This window comes from Microcaecilia unicolor, chromosome 10, assembly GCF_901765095.1.
Source record: "Microcaecilia unicolor chromosome 10, aMicUni1.1, whole genome shotgun sequence".
In the NCBI taxonomy this organism is placed as follows: Eukaryota; Metazoa; Chordata; class Amphibia; order Gymnophiona; family Siphonopidae; genus Microcaecilia; species Microcaecilia unicolor.
The window spans coordinates 31,780,549-31,800,698 of NC_044040.1; the positions used below are offsets into that span (position 1 = coordinate 31,780,549).

Genomic DNA, 20,150 nt, shown 5'->3' on the forward strand with positions numbered 1-20,150 from the left:
TGATCCCCCCCCCCCCCCCCCCAAAAAAAAAGAAATGTGAAACACGTCTATAAAGATATACATTAAAAAGTATTATTTACATATAGGTATATTTGAAAATGACCTTTTCACTCTGTTGGTTTCACCTAGTATATTTGTAGGTTTTTGAATCCTTTTAAGTAGGGCTACATGTCGATTAAAATTTTTAATCACATGATTAATCACATCCAGCATTGAGCCATCTCTCTCTCTTCTCCCCTTACCATCCAGCATCACCCCTCTCTCTCCCTCCACCGTACAGTATTGCCCCATCTCTCCTGCCCTACACACCACCATCATCCTGTATCACTCCACCTCTCTGTTTTTCCCCCACACCCCAACCATCCAGTATGGACCCATATTTCCTCCCACTCCCCTCCACTGCCACTATCATCCAGCATGACTGCGTCTGTCTCCCTTTTCTCCCCATCCCTTCTTGTTCACTCACATGGTCAGGTTGCTGTTTCTCCTGCTCTGCGTGGTGGTGTCAACAAATAACAGAAGGAAGGCAGATGCGGGGACAAAATGTGAGCTGTATTTCAGCCACTGAAGGGAGGCCGTAGCTGCAGAAATTGATGCACTGGGTAGCACTGTGGCCCCACAGGGAGCCCAAGTGTCCCCCACCTTGGAATCTGATTGGCAAAGTGCTGCAAAGGGCCCCATTTTTCCTTTAACAAGGACCTTGGAGATCCTCCGTCAGAGTCCCATCATCATCAGAGGTTTTAGCTCCCTTCTCGCTTACGGCTTTAAAAAGTTACTTGGCGTTGGTTGTTGAGACCTTGTTACAGTCCCCAAGATGCTCCACCTTGATGTCTTGCGTGCATGTGTACAGGCTGTTTGAGAGCTGGTGCTGTGAGACATGCTTCACTGTGGAAAGCACCGTGTCCTCTAGCTTCCTACAGCATGAACTCTCGTCCAAGCTCTCATTACCTCTCGCCTTGACTACTGCAACTTGCTCCTCACCGGCCTCCCACTTAGCCATCTATCCCCCCTTCAATCCGTCCAGAACGCTGCCGCACGTCTTATATTCCGCCAGAACCGATATACTCACATCACCCCTCTCCTCAAGTCACTTCACTGGCTTCCGATCAGATACCGCATTCAATTCAAGATTCTCCTCCTTACCTACAAATGCACCCGGTCTACTGCTCCTCACTACCTCTCTACCCTCATCTCCCCCTATGTTCCCGCCCGTAACCTCCGCTCCCAGGACAAATCCATCCTTTCAGTTCCCTTTTCCACCACTGCCAACTCCAGGCTCCGTTCATTCTGCCTTGCCTCACCCTATGCCTGGAACAATCTTCCTCAACCCCTACGCCAAGCCCCCTCCCTACCCATCTTCAAATCTCTGCTTAAAGCTCACCTCTTCAATGCTGCTTTCGGCACCTAACCTTCCGTGAAATATAGCATGCCCTATTAGTCGGACTCTACACTTGTCTTTGACTGGACACTTGTCTCTAGATTGTACACCTGTCTTTTAGATTGTAAGCTCCTTGAGCAGGGACTGTCCTTCTATGTTTGAATTGTACAGCGCTGCGTAACCCTGGTAGCGCTTTAGAAATGTTAAATAGTAGTAGTAGTAGTAGTAGTATTTGCCTTGTATGTAGTGCCACTGGCTTTGCTGGTCCCAGAAACAGGAAATGACATCAAGCTCTAGTATCACTTCCCGTTTCTGGGCCTGGCAGACACAGTGGCAGGGCATAAAAGCCTTCTGTTATTTGTTGCTGTCCTGCCACCATGCAGACCAGGCGATGCAGCAGCATGGCCAAGTGAGTGAACAAAAAGGCGTGGGGGAGGAAGGGCAGATAGACGCGGTCATGCTGGATGATGGTGGTGGGTGGGAGAGAAGAGGTCACGCTGGATTTTTGGGAGATGGGGATGGGATACGATGCAGCCGTTAACAATTTTAAAGCTGCTAAAATGTTAACATGGTAATCGTGTAATTAACATGATAAATGTGCAGCCCCACTTTTAAGGGGTTACTAAGTGAAAAGTCCAAAAAAGATGCCTATGATAGGCCTATTTGATAAAGGCAACACAAGCATCTATGCACTTTTATAAAACAGGGGAAAACATTGAACTCAGCAGCACGCAAATTCCCTTGCAAAAATTTACACCTGCTCTAAGCGTGTGCATGTACTCTATGAAGCCCTTTTACTAAGGTGTGCAAAGCAGACAGCGTGGGTTTTAGCACACACTGGGGTCCTTTTATCAAGCTGCGGGAAAAAGGGCCTTGTGCTGGCAGCAAGGGCCGTTTTTCCCGCAGCATGGTAAAAGGGCCCCAGTGTCTCAGGTTTCCATCTTTGAAAGGAATGCAGTCATTGAGATGAGCTATAGAAGCACTTAGTCCCCTGAGGAAGCTCTTGAATGAGTGAAACGGAGAGCCCCGTTGGATGAAATATTGAGCTAAGTGCCTCTAGTACTTTGTTGTTAATCACAGAATATTAGAATTAAGAACATAAGAGAAAGTAAAAGTATATAGATACATTAAAAATTAAAAAAATTGAATCACAGATTGAAAATTCACGGAGGTTTTTAGACCAATGATATTACCGGAGTCTGTCTAATGCCGGCACTGAAATGAGATATTTGCTGCCGATCCCAGACTTATGAGGTCTTTTCCTCCATTCTAAAGACATAGCGTTGTTCTATATAAATATATACACATCACGGCGTATAAGATAATACACTCACATTAGGATTTCAGCTTTATGTATCATAGGTTTTCAGGATATCCACAATGAATATACATAAACTAGATTTACATATACTACCTCCATTATATGCAAATCTCTTTCATGCATATTCATTGTGGATATCCTGAAAACCTGACTGGCAAGGGGTTTCAGGACCGGACTTGGGAAACACTGGTTTAGAACATGTCTTTTGTTGACTCTCTTTGTTGTTAAAACTCGATTGACCTGCTGTGACTGATCTAGCCCTTTCCTTTCAGAATATTCTAGTTCCTTTCTATCTTGTTTTAATGTTTTTAGTTTTTTTTTTTAATTGTAAATCCCCAAGTTCTGCAAGTCAGCTTGGGCAGTATAGCAAGTTTTAATAAACTATGAACTATTAAAGTAAATGAGTATAAATTTGGACTACAAGTCTCAGCAAACTTTGTAGGAAAAGTACTGTCTCCCTGGGAGCTTTGAGGGTGGCGTCTCTAAAGTGTTGTTAGGGTAGAGACTCCACACTATACAAAATGTCAAGATTCAGTAAATGGTGCTAAAAAATCAACACAAAAATAAATAAATAAAATCAGCATTGAAAGGTGAGCACCCAATAAAGAATAGCATTGAGTGTCAATTTCAGCGCCCAAATTTATGTGCCAAAACTTACACCTGATGAAACCAGGTGTACATTTCCAGTATTCTGTAGTACTGCATGCAAATTTTAGGACTGCCCCTGGTCTGCCCGTATAACTTCCATGGCCACACCCCCTTTTGAGCAGTGCACCATGGGATTTGGATGCACATTGTTATAGAATAGTGCGTAGCAAGCTGTGCACGCAAATCCAAATTGATGCCAATTAGCAAATTGACTTATGAGCCAAGTGAGTTGGGCACCATATTGCCTCAGAGGAGGAAACGGGAAAGTATAGAAGTGGAAGTTCTCTCCTGATGTTATGACTGGAGATGTGTGAGCCCTTGTGCCCTGACTGAGCACGGCGAAGATAGAGAGATGCCGTACTCGGTCAGGCAGCCAGACAACCCCTAGCTTTACCTGGGTAGCGACCACCGTTCACCGAGAGTTGAGCCCTCAGCTGCAGGTGGCCACCAGGACTTCTGGAACCCGCAGGGTTACACAGCCGCTGACCAGGATGGCAGGAATACAGACACAGTCCAGCACCAGAACTCCAAATAGGCAAGAATAAAAATCAGTCCAGGGTCAAGGCAGGCAGCAAACAAGCAAAATCCAAGAAGTAGCCATGGTCCGGTACACAGGAAATCAGGACCAGGAGATAGCCAGCGAACAGCAACTCCTCAGAACAATTGAGGCCAAAGCAAAGAAGGCCTGGAGGCAATGCTTTAAATAGTGAAGCAGTCAGAGCAAACCAAACTCAGGTGCATCCAACATGGCAGCCCCCATAGGAGATCCTCCCACGACCAGATATGGAGTTCCTTCCTGTTCTCGTTTAGACAAGATGGCTGCCCCCTCCTGAGCTAGCCAAGATGGCTGCTGCTCTTGCTCCAAGCCGGATGACGGCTGCCGGGTTAGGAAACAGAAACCGACCCATCCCAGAGAAGTGTAGCAGAGCGTCACACCTGACCAGGAATGCCTGTGCTAAAATGTCTGTAGAGTTCTGGAACATGCTTTTAACTGTAGCGTGGGGGAACTGGATACAGAAGGATAGGAGACCAAAGAAATTGAAGGCATCCAGAGTGTGTAGATTCACTTCATATGTATTCACTGTGGATCTCCTGACATCTTAAATGGCAGTAGGGCCACAAAGTTAAGCAAATCATATTACCTTTAGGCTCATTAATAATCACGAACTGACACTTGTTATCTGTTTTGTGTCTGTCCCTGATACAACCTTGCTTTTTAAACATTCTATTCTAGTTATCTGTTTGTTTGTTTTTAAATACAGTGCCATTCAGTGGAATATACAGAAGACTTCTTTTGTCATTATCATTTAAGAGAGTTCTGCAATATGAGTGGTAAGTTAGGATACACCATTTTTAAAATATGTTTAAAATATGTTTATCCACATTTTGGCAGCAGAATCTTAAAACAGCACATTGTTTTTATATGTCAACCTCTGGCCTCTTTGCTTATATTTTGTAGATTTTTTTTTCATATTTATTTTTGTATTTGCAGAATGTCTCTCTGTCTTGTTATATTTGTTACATATTATTTCATGAACATCTTAAAGATTTGCTTTTAGGAACTCAACTGATACACAATTTTAATTATACTCTTTTTTTATTTATTGGATTTTTAAATGTTTTCTGTTTTTTAAATAAGATTATAATGCATGTTGAGTAGACTTTTTATTTGACATTGTAATTTATATATATGTTATCATCAATTTTAGACCCCTGACGCGGGCGCTCGGTCGCAGAAACACGGCCGTGTCAGGTCTCTCTACTAAAGAACTCTCCATCATCCTGTTTCTGGAGGTCGACGTGTGCTTCTTTTTTTGCCTTGACCTTTTGGTGTACTTTCTTACCCTATCTCGACTGACAGTAGGGCTACTAGGACAGGTTTGAGAAGCTCAGGCCATGCCGAGAACAAATCACTCTACCCACTATACTCTCAGACTGACTTGCTATAAATTATGCAATACCAATGTCTTTCTTGCAGTCCCTCACAGAAATGTATGTGTACGGCCTGTGCACCACATTCTCTTAAAGCATGTAATATGCCTGTTACATGCATACGGCACATACTGGTTGCCTGTAAACACTGTTGGTCACATACCATCGAGCACTTCTTCAAGTATTTGTTGAATGGGCTGAATTGCAGCTTCGTGCAGTGGAAACCATCCTCTTTCGTCAGCTTCATCGAGTGCATATTTATATTTTAAGTAGTTTTGAAGCTCAGATATGCTACCTACGGAAAATGATAGCTTGGTATAAATGTAGAATGATTTTGTTCCATCTTATCCAATAAATCGATAGAACTATATGTCGTACCTTGCTGTATTGCTGCAACAAGTTTCCTATTTTCTTCACTGATAGGTACAAACCTACTGAAGGAATATCACAAGATGATTATCTATAATTATGTAAACCTGTGTAATAAGGATATTTCTGTGTCGACTAGTTTACTCTCCCAATAAGCAATATGACCATTAGCTTTTACCCAGTTCTAACAAGCAAATTGTCTTATTAGTTCTATGTTCTCCTAATGGACTTGGGTTTGCTCTCAGCTCAGGTCTTCTACTCCTTGGGTCTACATTGATGACACCTAGTGCCTGGATTTATGGGTCCGTGATTGCAAGGTTCTGGGATGTGTAAATGCCAAAAATACACCTAAGTGCTATTCTGTAAATATGTGCATATCTTAGATAGCGTGTATTTTACAGGTAGGCATACACATGGATGGAGTCTAGCTGGAGCATGGATGGGGCACAAAATTACACATGCAACTTATAGAATGCTATGTTACATGTGTATCTCTGGTAACAAGGTATGAGCATTTATACCAGCTGTATGGCTGGCATAAGTGTTCATGCCCAGGGGCATAGGCAGACCTCGAGGTGGGAGGGGGCCAGAGCCCAAGGTGGGGGGGGGGGCACATTTTGGTTGCCGCCCCGCTGCCACCTACTGCCACTGCTGTACATCTTGGCTAGCAGGGGTCCTCAACCCCCGTCAGCTGAAGCACCACCGCTGCAAATACCTTGGCTGGCGGGGGTCCCCAACCCCTGCCAGCTGAAGACTTCTTCCAGCGCTGGTCTCCAGTGCCGCCACATTGCCTGCTTTGCTCTCTCTTTCCTTCATGTCTGGAATGCTTCTTTTAGTGAAACTGAGCATGCTCAGTTTCACTAAAAGGAGAGTGCCTGACGTGAGGAGAAGAGAGAGCAGGGCAGGCAATGCGGTGGCACCGCCGCAGACCAGCGCTGGATGAAGTCTTCATCTGGTGGGGGTTGGGTCCCCCGCCAGCCAACCAGGGGCCCAGATTAAATTTGGGGGGGGGGGGGGCCCAGGTCCCACTTAGCTATGCCACTACTCACACCTAAATTATAGGCACATATATACACAGTTACTGTAGTATTCTACAAAGGTAAGTAGATGCCTACTCTTTTTTTATAGAATATGTGCATGGGAACCAACTTTTCGAAAAGATTGAAGGTGCTAAACCCAATGGAGATTACTCCTCCCTGAACACAGTTGATGAGTTTGTTCAATATTGGGAGTGCTCAAGCACCCACAGAGCTGGCTCCTATGAATAGGTTCACTGTTATAGAACCAGGGCTTTTTTTGAGGGGGTACTTGGGGGTACTGAGTACCAGCACCGTTTCCATTGTCTGCTAAAATTGACCCATGGTCTCCAAGTTTTAATGAAAGAGCTCAGACTCTACACACCAATTCTGCCTTGTCATAGATTCTGTGACTGGTTGCAGGGGGTCTGGTCATTGTGAGGTGGGTCTCTCAGTGATCACCCCACCACTGAAGGGTGGCCTGACATTTGAGTACTGGCACCTTTTTTGCTAGAAAAAACGCATAATAGAACTGACCCCTAAATGACACGAATGACAAAAATAATGGGCCAGATATACAATATTCAGAGGCATTATCTGGATAGTGTTGCTGGTATTCCTGCATTATTTGTAGAACATCAGGGCAGACCATAGGCATTCCACCTAACTCTAGTCACCAGTATTTAGCTGCTATAGCTATGAGGACAAAGCTAGACCAGCAAAAACGTTGTCATAACATAGGGGCCCTTTTACTAAGATGTGGTAAAAAGTGGCCTGCGGTAGTGTGGACACGTGAAATTGCGCTGGACCATTTTTTTTTTACTGCGGCTGAGAAAAAAACATAAACATGCAAACAAGGGTCCGTTCACTGTTTGCACGCATTTATGTTTTTTTTTTTCGCTCGTTGCCAACTCTGTCTGTTTATTATACCCTGTGAATACCATTTGTGACCCCTGAGGCAGGTGTGTTGTGATGCTAAATACAATGACAGAGAAACCTATTAGGGAAGATTCACCCATTTTTCTTCATTCCTCATTTCTAATGACTCCATGACCTACATTAAATCTTAAGGCTCCTACATCACCTTTGCGAGTTATGTTCAGTGACTGTTACCTGTCATGATGGCATGAAGATGCCTGGGCACCGCTTTCAATAGATTCTTGTATACTTAGCTGAACAGCCCTGGCAATTAAGTGGTCTTCATCACTGTCAACAGCTCCTTCCATTGTGTTGAAAATACTTCCCATGCCAAGTCCTGAATCAAGAAGCGAATGAAAAATGCTCACATTACGAGCATTCATTTGCAGTAATATTCAGAGTTTACACAAAGGATATAGTCATTTACATCTTTATCTCTCTATAAATATTTTAAACTTTATTAAAATTCACATCAGACTTAAGGAGCAAGATTCACATTATGAATGACTGTAATTAAAGTGCAGGCTTACAATCATACCATTACAACCTGTCAATGAGCCGGTATTTTAAGGATGATTACAATAATTACAGAGCAAACCTTCTAATCCATGTAAAAAAGATGCACATCTTTGTTTGGAAAAACTTAAGTGATTCTGTGTGTGTTAGTGATGCTGTGCTTCTTACAGAATAGAGACTAAAATTCAATTGCACTGAATCACTCAATTAAAGAAATGCAGTATTATTCAAGAAAATAGTGCTCTGACTCTTCCGGAGGGGCAGGAGAAATAAATTACAGTAATTAATGTTATCTTTAGAGTGTAATTTCTCTCATCCCAATTGACTGCTGAACCTCCTTAGGTCTTGCTGGAGAGCAGTATTTTCAGTTAACCTCTGGCTTTTGGCAGTAATCTCACAGCAGTTAGATATCAAAAGAGTATCCAAATTGGAGCCTTCCCTTTCCTGCTTCAAAAGGACTGGTTACCAATGGTTAATCAATTTAAGGGCATAGATATCAACATAGGCTACTGAGGAGTGGCCTAGTGGTTAGGGTGGTGGACTTTGGTCCTAAGGAACTGAGTTCAAGTCCCACTTCAGGCACAGGCAGCTCCTTGTGACTCTGGGCAAGTCACTTAACCCTCCATTGCCCCATGTAAGCCGCAGTGAGCCTGCCATGAGTGGGAAAGCGCAGGGTACAAATGTAACAAAAATAAAATAGATACTATTGGAGATTCTACATGGAATGTTGCTACTATTGGAGATTCTACATGGAATGTTGCTATTCCACTAGCAACATTCCATGTAGAAGGCTGCGCAGGCTTCTGTTTCTGTGAGTCTGACGTCCTGCACGTACGTGCAGGACGTCAGACTCACAGAAGCAGAAGCCTGCGCGGCCACATTGGTGATCTGCAAGGGCCGACTTCTACATGGAATGTTGCTAGTGGAATAGCAACATTCCATGTAGAATCTCAAATAGTAGCAACAGTGGAGGAGTGGCCTAGTGGTTAGAGTGGTGGACTTTGGTCCTGAGGAACTGAGTTTGATTCCCGGCACAGGCAGCTCCTTGTGACTCTGGGCAAGTCACTTAACCCTCCATTGCCTGCCGCATTGAGCCTGCCATGAGAGGGAAAAAGCGCGGGGTTCAAATGTAACAAAAAAAATAAGATGTGTTATTTTACTATTAATTTGTGTTATTTTACCATTTTTATGCAATGGAATCTAGTTACTAATAATTGGGGCTAACAGTAAAATAACACATCTCAACGGTAGCCCACACTGATAAGTTCCCCTGTTAATGGTAGCCCGCATTGATAACTACACCCCTCAGTTGATGAGGAAGTAGAACAGCTTGCAAATTTCCCAGCTTTTGTTTCATACCTTAGATTTATCATGGGCTCTGGACAAAACAGAGAAGGAAAAAAAATATGAATTTTGTACTTCATCCTGCTAAGGACTTGGCACTTAGGTTGTTTTTCAGGAAGAGAGGTAGTGGGTTTCTTAATTGTCGTATATCTGTCAATCCAGATATTGCAAAAGAAAAAGGCTCAGGGGCCCTTTTACAAAGTGGCGGTAATACCAATTTGGATGTTTTTGAGAAGAAATTCATCCAAATGCTGCTTTATGATACTTTTTATGTTTATGTTTATTTAAAACTTGATATACTTACAATCAAAGCGGTGTACAGCAAAAATTAACAATGGAAAGGAACTCCAATATCAATAGGACAGAGGAAATAAAAACAGACACAAAAAAAACAAAACAAAACAGTGAGAAGGGGAACATGTGAAGAACAGGTAAGGAAATACAGAGATAACTGACTGCCAGCCAAGACCTGTCCCATAAAGATGCTAAAAAATTAGGCACTTAAGGGAAATGCCTGGGCAAATAGATGGGCTTTGAGGAGACAGCAAAAACGGGGGGGAGCGAAAGTTCAGCTTTCAGGGCTAAAGGTAAAGAGTTCCAAAGAAAATGGGCCAAACAAAAAGATGAGGAACCACACGTGGAATTCAGACAGGCGCAGAAAATGAGCTCCATAGTAACCTATGGAATTTTGTAAGTCTAAGGGGCCCTTTTACTAAGGCGCGCCTAAAAGTGGCCCCTTCGTGGGAGTAGGCACGTGTTTTTTGACGCACGCAGGTCATTTTTTTCAGAGCGCCTGGAAAAAGGGCTTTTTTATTTTGTGGTCAAAAATGACAAGTGGCAAATTAAAACCAGCACGCATCCATTTTCGGCCAGAGACTTTACCGCTGCCCACTGACTTAGTGGTAAGGTCTCACGTGCTAACCGGGCGGTAAGCAGCCAGCGTGCGTAAACTGCCGCTTACTGCTGGGTAAGCGCCATGCAGTACAAAATGTTTTTTACCGAGTGTTTTGAATGCTCATCAAAAATAGAATTACCGCCCATAGCCAGGTGGTAGTTCCAATTTGGCGGAAGTTGGATGCATGTAGGCATCTAAGCGCCTTAGTAAAAGGGACCCTAAGTGCTTTGAAAATGAGCCCACTAGTGTGTACCAGAATGTAATTCACCTTGAATTACAACTGCAAAGGTGAGAGCTAAAACCAAATAAATAAATACATAAATAAAGGAATAACCAGGTCTGAATTCAGATTGACACAGATCTAGCCAGTTTCTTTCTTCTAGTCAATCGTTAAGCTCAACTGAACACAGGCTGTTCTAAAAGTTTTCCTAGAAATGAAATGTTACATTCTAGCTAATAACTTTTGAGATTGTCCTGGTCAAGGTTGTTCTTTTTTAGCAGAGGGCACACTACTTTCCTTTTAAATTATGCGACTAGTTGACCATTAGAAAAAGAGAGGAATTAATGATTTTTGTGGCCCTTTCTATGAGCTCCTGCTTGCCTACTGTATTATCTTTAATAGTCAGGGGTTAAGGGAACGGGTGATTGGTAAAAAGCTTCTCTGGATTTTGTCAAGGCCGTCCTCTATTATCCGGTTAAAAAAGAGTCCCTTACGTCTGTGTAAGAAGAGAGCAAGTTTGTGTGTTTCTGATGAACTGACAGAAGACTATATGTTAGATTGCCTGCAAATCCTGGCAGCAACTTTTAATGTTGTTGGCAAAGTTTTGCTGAAAATGTCCAAAATCGAGTGGTGAACATAGCGATTTTCGAACCAGAAAAAGGTCTACCTTTTTGTTTCAAAAATGGCCATTTAATATACTTTTTGTGCTCAGTGTGTTTTTCTTTTGTAACCATTTGTAAAAAAAAAAAAGAAATGTCCAAGGGAAAAATGCACAAAAACAAGCCCTTGAGATGTAGGAGGAGCCAGCATTCTTAGTAGACTGGCCAGTAGACATCCCAGCAGACCAGTGGGGCACTGCAGTGGACTTCACATAAAAGGTCCCAGGTACACGTCTCACCGTTGCCCCCTTATATTGTATGGTGAGCCCTCCAAAACCCACCAAAAACCTACTGTACCTAACTGTATACCACTAGAATAGCCTTTATGCCTGCAGGTGTCACCTATATATAGCTAAGGTAGATTTTTCGTAGGTTTTGAAGGGTTCACACTTTTCATCACAAGTGTACCAGTTAGAGTAGGATGTGGACCTGGGTCCCCTTCTCCACAATGCACTGCACTGACCAGTAGGCTGCTCCAGAGACCAGCTTGCTGTTCTAATAGGCCTGGCCAAAGCATCTGTTGCTGTAATAGAGGCTGGTATGTATTGTTTCTTAGCTATCTTTGGTGGGGGGTGGGAGGGGTCATGCCTTAATCCCTCCAGTGATCATCTCTTTATTTAGGGCACCTTTTTGTGACTGAAACAGTTCTAGACCAGAACGTCTAACGTTTAGTACTGGATGCTTTTGCTTTGTTCCATTACGGCAGCAAAATGTCCAAGTTCTGGGAATCTACAAATCCCGCCTCCAATATGACCCCGACATATCCCCTTGTGATTTGGATGCACTGCATAGAAAAATATCTTTAAAATGTGTTTCAAAAATAGCAATAGGATGTTTTGGACAAAAAAAAGTCCATCTTCTGCTTTATGCCGCTCTTTGGTCATTTTTCTGTTTTGAAAATGAACCCCTTAGCCACACAGCAATGGGAAATTTTCAAAAACTAAGAATCTAGCCACCTAACTATGGGTGGTTAAATTATTTTTTTTTAAAATCTACTCCAAATTGTTGATGCTTATTCCTTCAAGATGGTTTATCCCACAGGAAAAACAAAATGGTTGTTCTAAGAACGTGCAGGACGTGCTGGACGTCAGGACTCACAACACAGATCAGCGAAGTGAGCGAACGCGCCGGAGACCGGTGCTGAAGAGGACTAAGGCTGGCGGGGGTTGGGGACCCCCGCCAGCAAAGGTACTTTGCGGGGGGGGGGGGGGGAGTTTGAAAGTGGCGGGGGGGGGGGGGGGTCGGCGGGCTAAAATGTGCCCCCCCACCTTGGGCTCTGGACCCCCCTCCTGCCGAGGTCTGGCTACGCCCATGGTATGTGGAACCGGATAGGGAGCTAGTGAAGTGACTTGAGGAGAGGGCTAATATGAGCATAGCGACACTGGCGGTATATAAGTCGTGCAGCAGAATTTTGAACAGATTTAAGAGGAGAGAGATGGCTAAGTGGGAGACCTGTGAGAAGCAAGTTGCAATAGTCTAAGCGAGAGGTGATAAGAGTGTGGATAAGGGTTCTGGTAGCACGCTCAGAATGGAAAGGATGAATTTTGGTGATATTATAGAGAAAGAAACGACAGGTTTTAGTAGTCTGTTGAATATGTGCAGAGAAGGAGAGAGAGGAGTCAAGGATGATCCCAAGGTTACGAGCTGATGATACAGGAATGATGAGAGTGTTATCCATATAGATAGAGAATAGGGGAAGCGGAGAGGTTGGTTTAGGGGGAAAGATAAGAAGCTCAGTCTTGGTCATGTTTAGTTTCAGATGGCGGTGAGACAACCAGGCAGCAATGTCAGACAGGCAGGCTGTCCTGCATATTTCTCACATTGATTTTTAGGAAACTTGACTCTCTTGAGACTTCCATTTTGAAAATATTTTGACTACAAATCTTAAATTTTTGATTCTGACAAAAAATATTTGTTCTCCTTTTAGTTACCTTAAACAGGTAGCCATCAAAATACTGAAATAAACACAGATCCCAGAAACAAGTATTTCCTGAAACATACAGCTAAGCAACAAATGCCACATAAGAAACACACTGTAATGTGTACTAAGAGGTATTTTAGAAGTAAATAGAGCAATTTCTGGTTTCTTCACTGTGGAAGACATTTCAGCACACAAACCTATATATATATTTATATATATAAACACACATACTTAATTGGCATAAATTTGTAATTATATTTGTATTATGCTAGTTAGAGAGCTACTATTAAGACACTGAATATTCTCACCTTTCCTCTGGTGATTGCTACAGTGAGGCCTGTATTTCTAACAGACACAACAGTACTTTGCAAGCTAGTGCGTATCATGTATTTCTAAAATTAAGCTCCCAGTTGGTGGTTAAAATAAGATATGACCTTGCACAACTGTAACCTAAGCAGCTCCCAAAAGTATTACACATGACTTCTACAGACCCTCATGAAAAGCAACACAAGATCTGACTGATACCCTGTCATAAGGCTATATTTGCCCTGATTGGTTCAACCAATTATCTTAAAAACAGCTTTAAATCTTTCAAGTTACTTAGGTACAAAGGCACGTAAGGACCTACGTGGGTCCAACGCATGCCAAATTGGCATTACTGCCCGGCTACTAATTCTGAATTTGATACACGCCAAAAACACACGGTAGAAAATATTTTCTCTTTTCTACCGTACGGTGTTTACCCGGAGGTAAATGACAGCTGCATGAATATCGCCCGGGTAGTGTGTGAGACCTTACTGCTAAGTCAATGGGTGGAAGTAAGGTCAGGCCGAAAATGGACGCATGCTGGTTTTTATTTTGCTACATGTCTAGATTTTAAGCTCTGAGCAGGAACTGTCTTTGTATATGGTGTACAGCGCTGCGTATGCCTTGTAGCGCTATAGAAATGATAAGTAGTAGTAGTCTATTTCTGGCTCCTTAAAAAAAGGGCCCTTTTTCCAGGACGTGGTAAAAACTGGCCCGGCGCGTGCACAAAAGACGCGCTTGCACTGCTGCAGGCCACTTTTTGCTGCAGCTTAGTAAAAGGGCCCCTTACTATTTTAGATATGAGCGAAATTCCATGGAAATATTTCAGGAGTTCAAGTGCTTTACCTTTCTAGGGAGTAGACAGTATGAAAGCCGTAGTAGTAATAATTTCCATTTCTTCCTTAGTGAGCATTTCTTATCCTCAAGGCTCTAATTTTTTAAAAATTTTGATTTTATCTTGGGTGTGTGTGTGTGTGTGTGTGTGTGGGGGGGGGGGGGGTTGTTGCAACAGCAAATATAGGAGAAAATCAGTCCCAAAAACTACTACTACTACTACTATTTAACATTTCTAGAGCGCTACAAAGTGTACGCAGCGCTGTACAAACACAGAAGAAAGACAGTCCCTGCTCAAAGAGCTTACAATCTAATAGACAAAAAGTAAAGCATTTAAATTTAAAATATTTAAGCAGTCAAGCACAAGAGAACAGTCACAGAAGGACAGAAGATGTTGAAGGGTGGTCAGTGTGATTAGGTGTAACTCTGGTTGGAGTAGTGGGAGAAGGTGATAGAAGAATAGAAATGGGTGAGGTAAAGTAATGAGTGGGTTGATAGGGAGGTTATATAAGACATGTCACTCTAGGGGTGGGTGGGTAGAGGGGTAGGGTGGGTGGAAGCAGGAGAAGGTATTCTCTGCAGCCTATCTGTGAGATGGAAAATGCTCTCTGAAGCTGCTGCTATAAGTTGTTAGTTTTCTCTCCCTGAAAGAAGACCCCTTGGACCCCTTCTCTTTTCGATCTATACCCCTTCCCTGGGCTCGCTGATTTTATCCCATGGCTTCCAATATCATCTTTACGCCAACGACACCCAGCTTTATCTCTCCACACCAGACATCACTGCGGAAACCCAAGCCAAAGTATCGGCCTGCTTATGCGACATTGCTGCATGGATGTCCAACCGCCACCTGAAACTGAACATGTCCAAGACAGAGCTTATTGTCTTTCCACCCAAACCCACCTCTCCCCTCCCTCCCTCCACTCTCTATCTCAGTAGATGGCACCTTCATCCTCCCAGTCTCATCTGCCCGCAACCTCGGAGTCATCTTCGACTCCTCCCTCTCCTTCTTCGCGCATATCCAGCAGATAGCCAAGACCTTTCGCTTCTTTCTCTATAACATCAGCAAAATTCGCCCTTTCCTCTCTGAGCACACCACCCGAACTCTCGTCCACGCTCTCGTTACCTCTTGCCTTGACTACTGCAACCTACTCCTCACTGGCCTCCCGCTTAGCCATCTATCCCCCCTTCAATCCATTCAGAACTCTGCTGCGCGTCTTATCTTCCACCTAGACCGATATACTCATATCACCCCTCTCCTCAAGTCACTTCACTGGCTCCCAATCAGGTACCGCATACAGTTCAAGCTTCTCCTACTAACCTACAAATGCACTCAATCTGCAGCCCCTCACTACCTCTCTACCCTTATCTCCCCGTACGCTCCTACCCGAAACCTCCGCTCACAGGACAAATCCCTCCTCTCTGTTCCCTTCTCCACCATCGCCAACTCCAGGTTCCGCCCTGTCTGCCTTGCCTCTCCCTATGCTTGGAATAAACTTCCTCAGCCCATACGCCAAGCCCCCTCCCTGCCCATCTTCAAATCCTTGCTCAAAGCCCATCTCTTCAATGTCACCTTCAGCACCTAACCATTTCACCTCTACCCAGGAATCTAGACTGCCCCAATTTGACTGTCCGCACATACTGTCCATTAGATTGTAAGCTGACTTCACATGTTGTCCATTAGATTGTAAGCTCCTTTGATCAGGGACTGTCCTTCTTTGTTAACTGTACAGCGCTGCATAACCCTAGTAGCACTTTAGACATGTTAAATAGTAGTAGTAGTAGAAGACGAGTCATAATTTTGGGCCTCTTTTGCTAAATTGTAATAGCAATTCCCAGTGCGGCAAATGCGTCACAGCCCAATGGAGGAATCGCTAGTATGGTTTAGTAAAAGAGGCCCTTTTTTAGGTAAATATCAGGGTTTATTTATTATTTTATTATTTTTATTTATTGCATTTGTATCCCACATTTTCCCACCTTTTGCAGGCTCAATGTGGCTTACAATGTGTCATTATTGGTAGGTAGTAAATTAGGAGCTAACAATTAGTGTTACATAGAAAGTCGCATCATTGCGAATCAAACAAGTATAAGTAGAAAACATTGGTGATAATAGGTAAAGGTGAAGATATCATAGAAAATAGTGTGATCAAATTCAATCAGGTAGATGTAAGCAACAACATTGTTGAGGTAGGTAAGGTTGCAATGTATTACATTTCTAGTTGTTGCTCTTATTGGTATGCCTTTTCGAATAAGTGGGTCTTCAGGGATTTGCGAAAGTTGGTTAGTTCGTAAGTAGTTTTTAAGCTGCGCGGCAATTCGTTCCACAACTGTGTACTCAGGTAAGAGAAGCACGACGCATGCGTTAGTTTGTATTTTAGTCCTTTACAACTGGGGAAGTGCAGATTAAGGAATGTTCAGGATGACCTTTTTGTGTTCCTGGGCTGTAGGTCTACCAGGTCTGACATGTAGGCTGGGGCATTTCCGTGGATGATTTTATGAACTATAGTACATATCTTGAACATGATGTGTTCTTTGAGTGGAAGCCAGTGTAGTTTCTCCCTTAGGGGTTTAGCACTTTCATATTTTGTTTTTCCGTATATAAGTCTAGCTGCTGTATTCTGGGCGGTTTGCAGTCTCTTGATGATTTGCTCTTTACAGCCGGCGTAAATGGCATTGCAGTAGTCTAAGTGACTAAGCACTAGTGATTGTACCAGGTTGCGAAAGATGGTCCTTGGGAAGAAAGGTCTTATCCTTTTTAGTTTCCACATTGAATAGAACATCTTTTTAGTTGTGTTTTTCACATGATTGTCAATTGTAAGGTGTCGATCGAGGGTAACTCCCAGAATTTTCAATGTGTCCGATACGGGAAGTGATAAGTTTGGTGTGTTTATGGTGGTGAATTTGTTCGTGTTGTGTTGTGAGGTGAGTATAAGGCATTGTGTTTTTTCTGCATTAAGTTTCAGCTGAAATGCATCCGCCCATGAGTGCATGATATGGAAACTTTGGTTGATGTCGTTGGTAATTTCCATTAAATCTTGTTTGAACGGGGTGTAAATCGTTACGTCATCTGCGTAGATATATGGATTAAGGTTCTGATTGGATAATAATTTGGCCAAGGGTGTCATCATTAGGTTGAAGAGAGTTGGCGAGAGGGGAGATCCTCGTGGGACTCCACATTCAGGTGTCCATGTGTCTGAGGTGGTATGGTTAGATATTATTTGGTAAGATCGTGTGGTAAGGAAGCCTTTGAACCAATTGAGGACGTTGCCTCCAATTCCAAAGTATTCAAGGATGTGTAGTAATATTCCGTGGTCAACCATATCGAAAGCGCTTGACATATCGAATTGTAGAAGTATGTTGTAGCCAGTTGCGATCAATTGTTTAAATTTAGTCATGAGAGTTACTAACACTGTTTCGGTGCTGTGGTTGGCCCAGAATCCTGATTGGGAGTTGTGCAGTATGGAGAATTTATTTAGGTAGTCGGTGAGTTGATTGGTTACCATTCCTTCCGTTAATTTGGTTATCAACGGAATGGATGCTACTGGGTGGTAATTGGTTAAGTCGCTTGTGCTTTTTTTTGCATCTTTGGGTAAGGGGATGAGTAGAATATTTCCTTGATCCTTTGGGAAGAGTCCGTTTTGTAGCATGCAATTCAGGTACTCCGTGAGATCTGTTATGAATTGTTGAGGGACAGATCTTGTTAGGTTGTTAGGGCATATGTCTAGTTTGCAGTGGGACTTGGCAAACCTTTTTTGGGAAACGATGTCCTCTGATAGCGTCTCAAAGTTGGTCCAGATTCTGTCCGCTGGGTATTCACCAGGGTTTGGGTCTAGACAGTCAAGAATCTCTGTGTAGTTTGTGGTATTGACAGGTATCAGGAGACGTAGTTTTGTGATTTTCTCACTGAAGTATCTCGCAAGATTATTTGCTGCTGGTTTGTCGGTCTTGTTAGAAGTTACTGGTGTGGTATCTAGTAATTTGTTTATGAGTTGAGTTTGTGTGTGTCCTTGAATTCTGGTCCAATTATACTTTTGTAATATAGTCTTTTAGTTTGTCTTATGGTGTATTTATATTTTCTTTGTAGTTGCTTCCAGGCAGTGAATGTGAAGTCGTCTTTCTTTTTGTTCCATGCACGTTCTAACCTTCTAACTTGCGTTTTTAAATTTTTCAATTCTTCGTTGAACCTTGGTATTGAGTTATTTCTGTGTGAGGTTCTGGTTTGAATTGGTGCTATTTTATCTAATATATTTCTGCATCTATTGTCCCATTCTTTGAGAAATTGGCTTGTGTCTGTCTTTGTAGACCATCCGTTATCATAGAACTGTTGCCAGAATGTTAGAGGGTCTATTTTTCCTCTTGTGGTGTAGTTGGTTCGTTCTTGTTTGTGTTTAGACACTCCTCAGTCTCTCCTCCTGTGCCACTGTGGCGAAGGGGAGAGGAAGAATTGAGAATCGTACTGGCATGTGAGAGTTCACAAATCAGTACTAGGGTTAGAGGCAAACCCAGGCTTGTGAATTTTGAAAAAAAGAAAAAAAATGTGTTATAAAATCGGAATGAAAAAAAAAAACTGATAAAAAAAAAATCTCTATTGAGCAAGTTCCTTTACTGTGTCCAGGGATGGAGGGGTAATTTGTATTTATTTATATTTTATTAATTTATAAAATGTATAGCCCAAATCATTTAGCACCTCTAATTAATTTTGAAATGTTGGTACCTATGGTCCCATGTATCCACACTTTCTACCCATGCTGCCCAGTTACTGCCATGTTAGTGTGGGAGCCCTTATCGCCACCTCAATAGGTGGTGGTATGGGCTCCCCGTCCTATGGCCATGTGTGCTGGGGGCTTTTTTTTACCCGCTGCAGTAAAAAGGGCCCTCGTGTGTGGGAAAAATGGCCCCCACCACCAGTGCAGGGCCTTTTTTCCTGCAGCTTGGTACAAGGGCCCCTAGATGATCAAGCAAGGAACAGACCAATCAGGGAGGCAACGAAGACTTTGCAAGAACTACAGGTTTTGATAGCAGTGACTGGTCAAAGTTTGCACATGACAACAATATCCTATGTATTCCATAAATCTGGCATGTTGAATGTTCTTTTGTATGCTTAGAAACTATAGTTACGTGGCAAAAGGTTTTTTGGACTGATGAAACTAATGCAACTCTGGTCACAAAGAGTGCAAGCATAGGCACAGTTTGTTCCATTTGGGGGACAGACAAATGTAATATATTAGCATATTCATTTGCATATATACATTTCATACATATTTACTATGGTTATCTCAAAAAACAGACTGGATAGCAACCCAGTGAACAATTAAGATTTTCTTTTTCACTGGAATGAGCCAGCACCAAGGGAAGTTTTTCTTATGGTATCCCCACTCATATCCCCATGAATTATCAATGGCAGCGAACCCTTCCCCTCACTACTGTGGCCTGCTCTGTCTTTCTCCCTCTCCAAAGCCCTGCTCTCTCTCTTCCCTCCTCCCTCAGCCATCTCTCTCTCTTCCTCCCAGTACTCCAGTATTTTCCCCATACCATGCTAGTGTGAACCTTAGAAATACACAGGCTCTAGAAATGCTGTATTTGGGAGGCAAAATGGCTGACAATGACAGCAATCCACTTACGCATCCAGCTTTTCCTACTTAAGCACACAACTATGGAGCGTGCTGCCAAAAGTAGTAAAAACTACGCTCGACCACCTAAATTTCCGAAAAGCACTAAAAACAGACCTGTTCAGAAAAGCATACCCCACCTACCCAACATAAAAAAAAGAAAGACTACAGAAAGACTAAGGAGGCTAGGGCTTTTCAGTCTGGAGAAGAGACGGCAGAGGGGAGACATGATAGAGGCATATAAAATAATGAGTGGAGTGGAACAGG

The 20,150-nt window shown here is 42.9% G+C and overlaps 1 protein-coding gene across 3 annotated transcripts in view; it reads right to left on the reverse strand.

Annotated features, from left to right (window-relative positions):
- ASB15 (ankyrin repeat and SOCS box containing 15) overlaps window positions 1-13,497 on the reverse strand; it is a 29,764-nt gene extending 16,267 nt beyond the window's left edge. Inside the window, exons 1-4 of one of the 3 annotated variants that reach the window (XM_030216211.1) lie at window positions 13,446-13,497; window positions 7,778-7,919; window positions 5,658-5,710; window positions 5,443-5,574 (exon numbers count right to left, since the gene is read on the reverse strand). In XM_030216211.1, coding sequence (XP_030072071.1) covers window positions 5,443-5,574; window positions 5,658-5,710; window positions 7,778-7,911 — 319 coding nt within the window. In that variant the 5' untranslated portion in view covers window positions 7,912-7,919; window positions 13,446-13,497. Of the gene's footprint in view, window positions 1-5,442; window positions 5,575-5,657; window positions 5,714-7,777; window positions 7,920-13,445 lie in introns of all 3 variants that reach the window. The other 2 variants (XM_030216210.1, XM_030216212.1) reach the window with 2 other exon arrangements.
- Window positions 13,498-20,150: the final 6,653 nt, after the last annotated feature.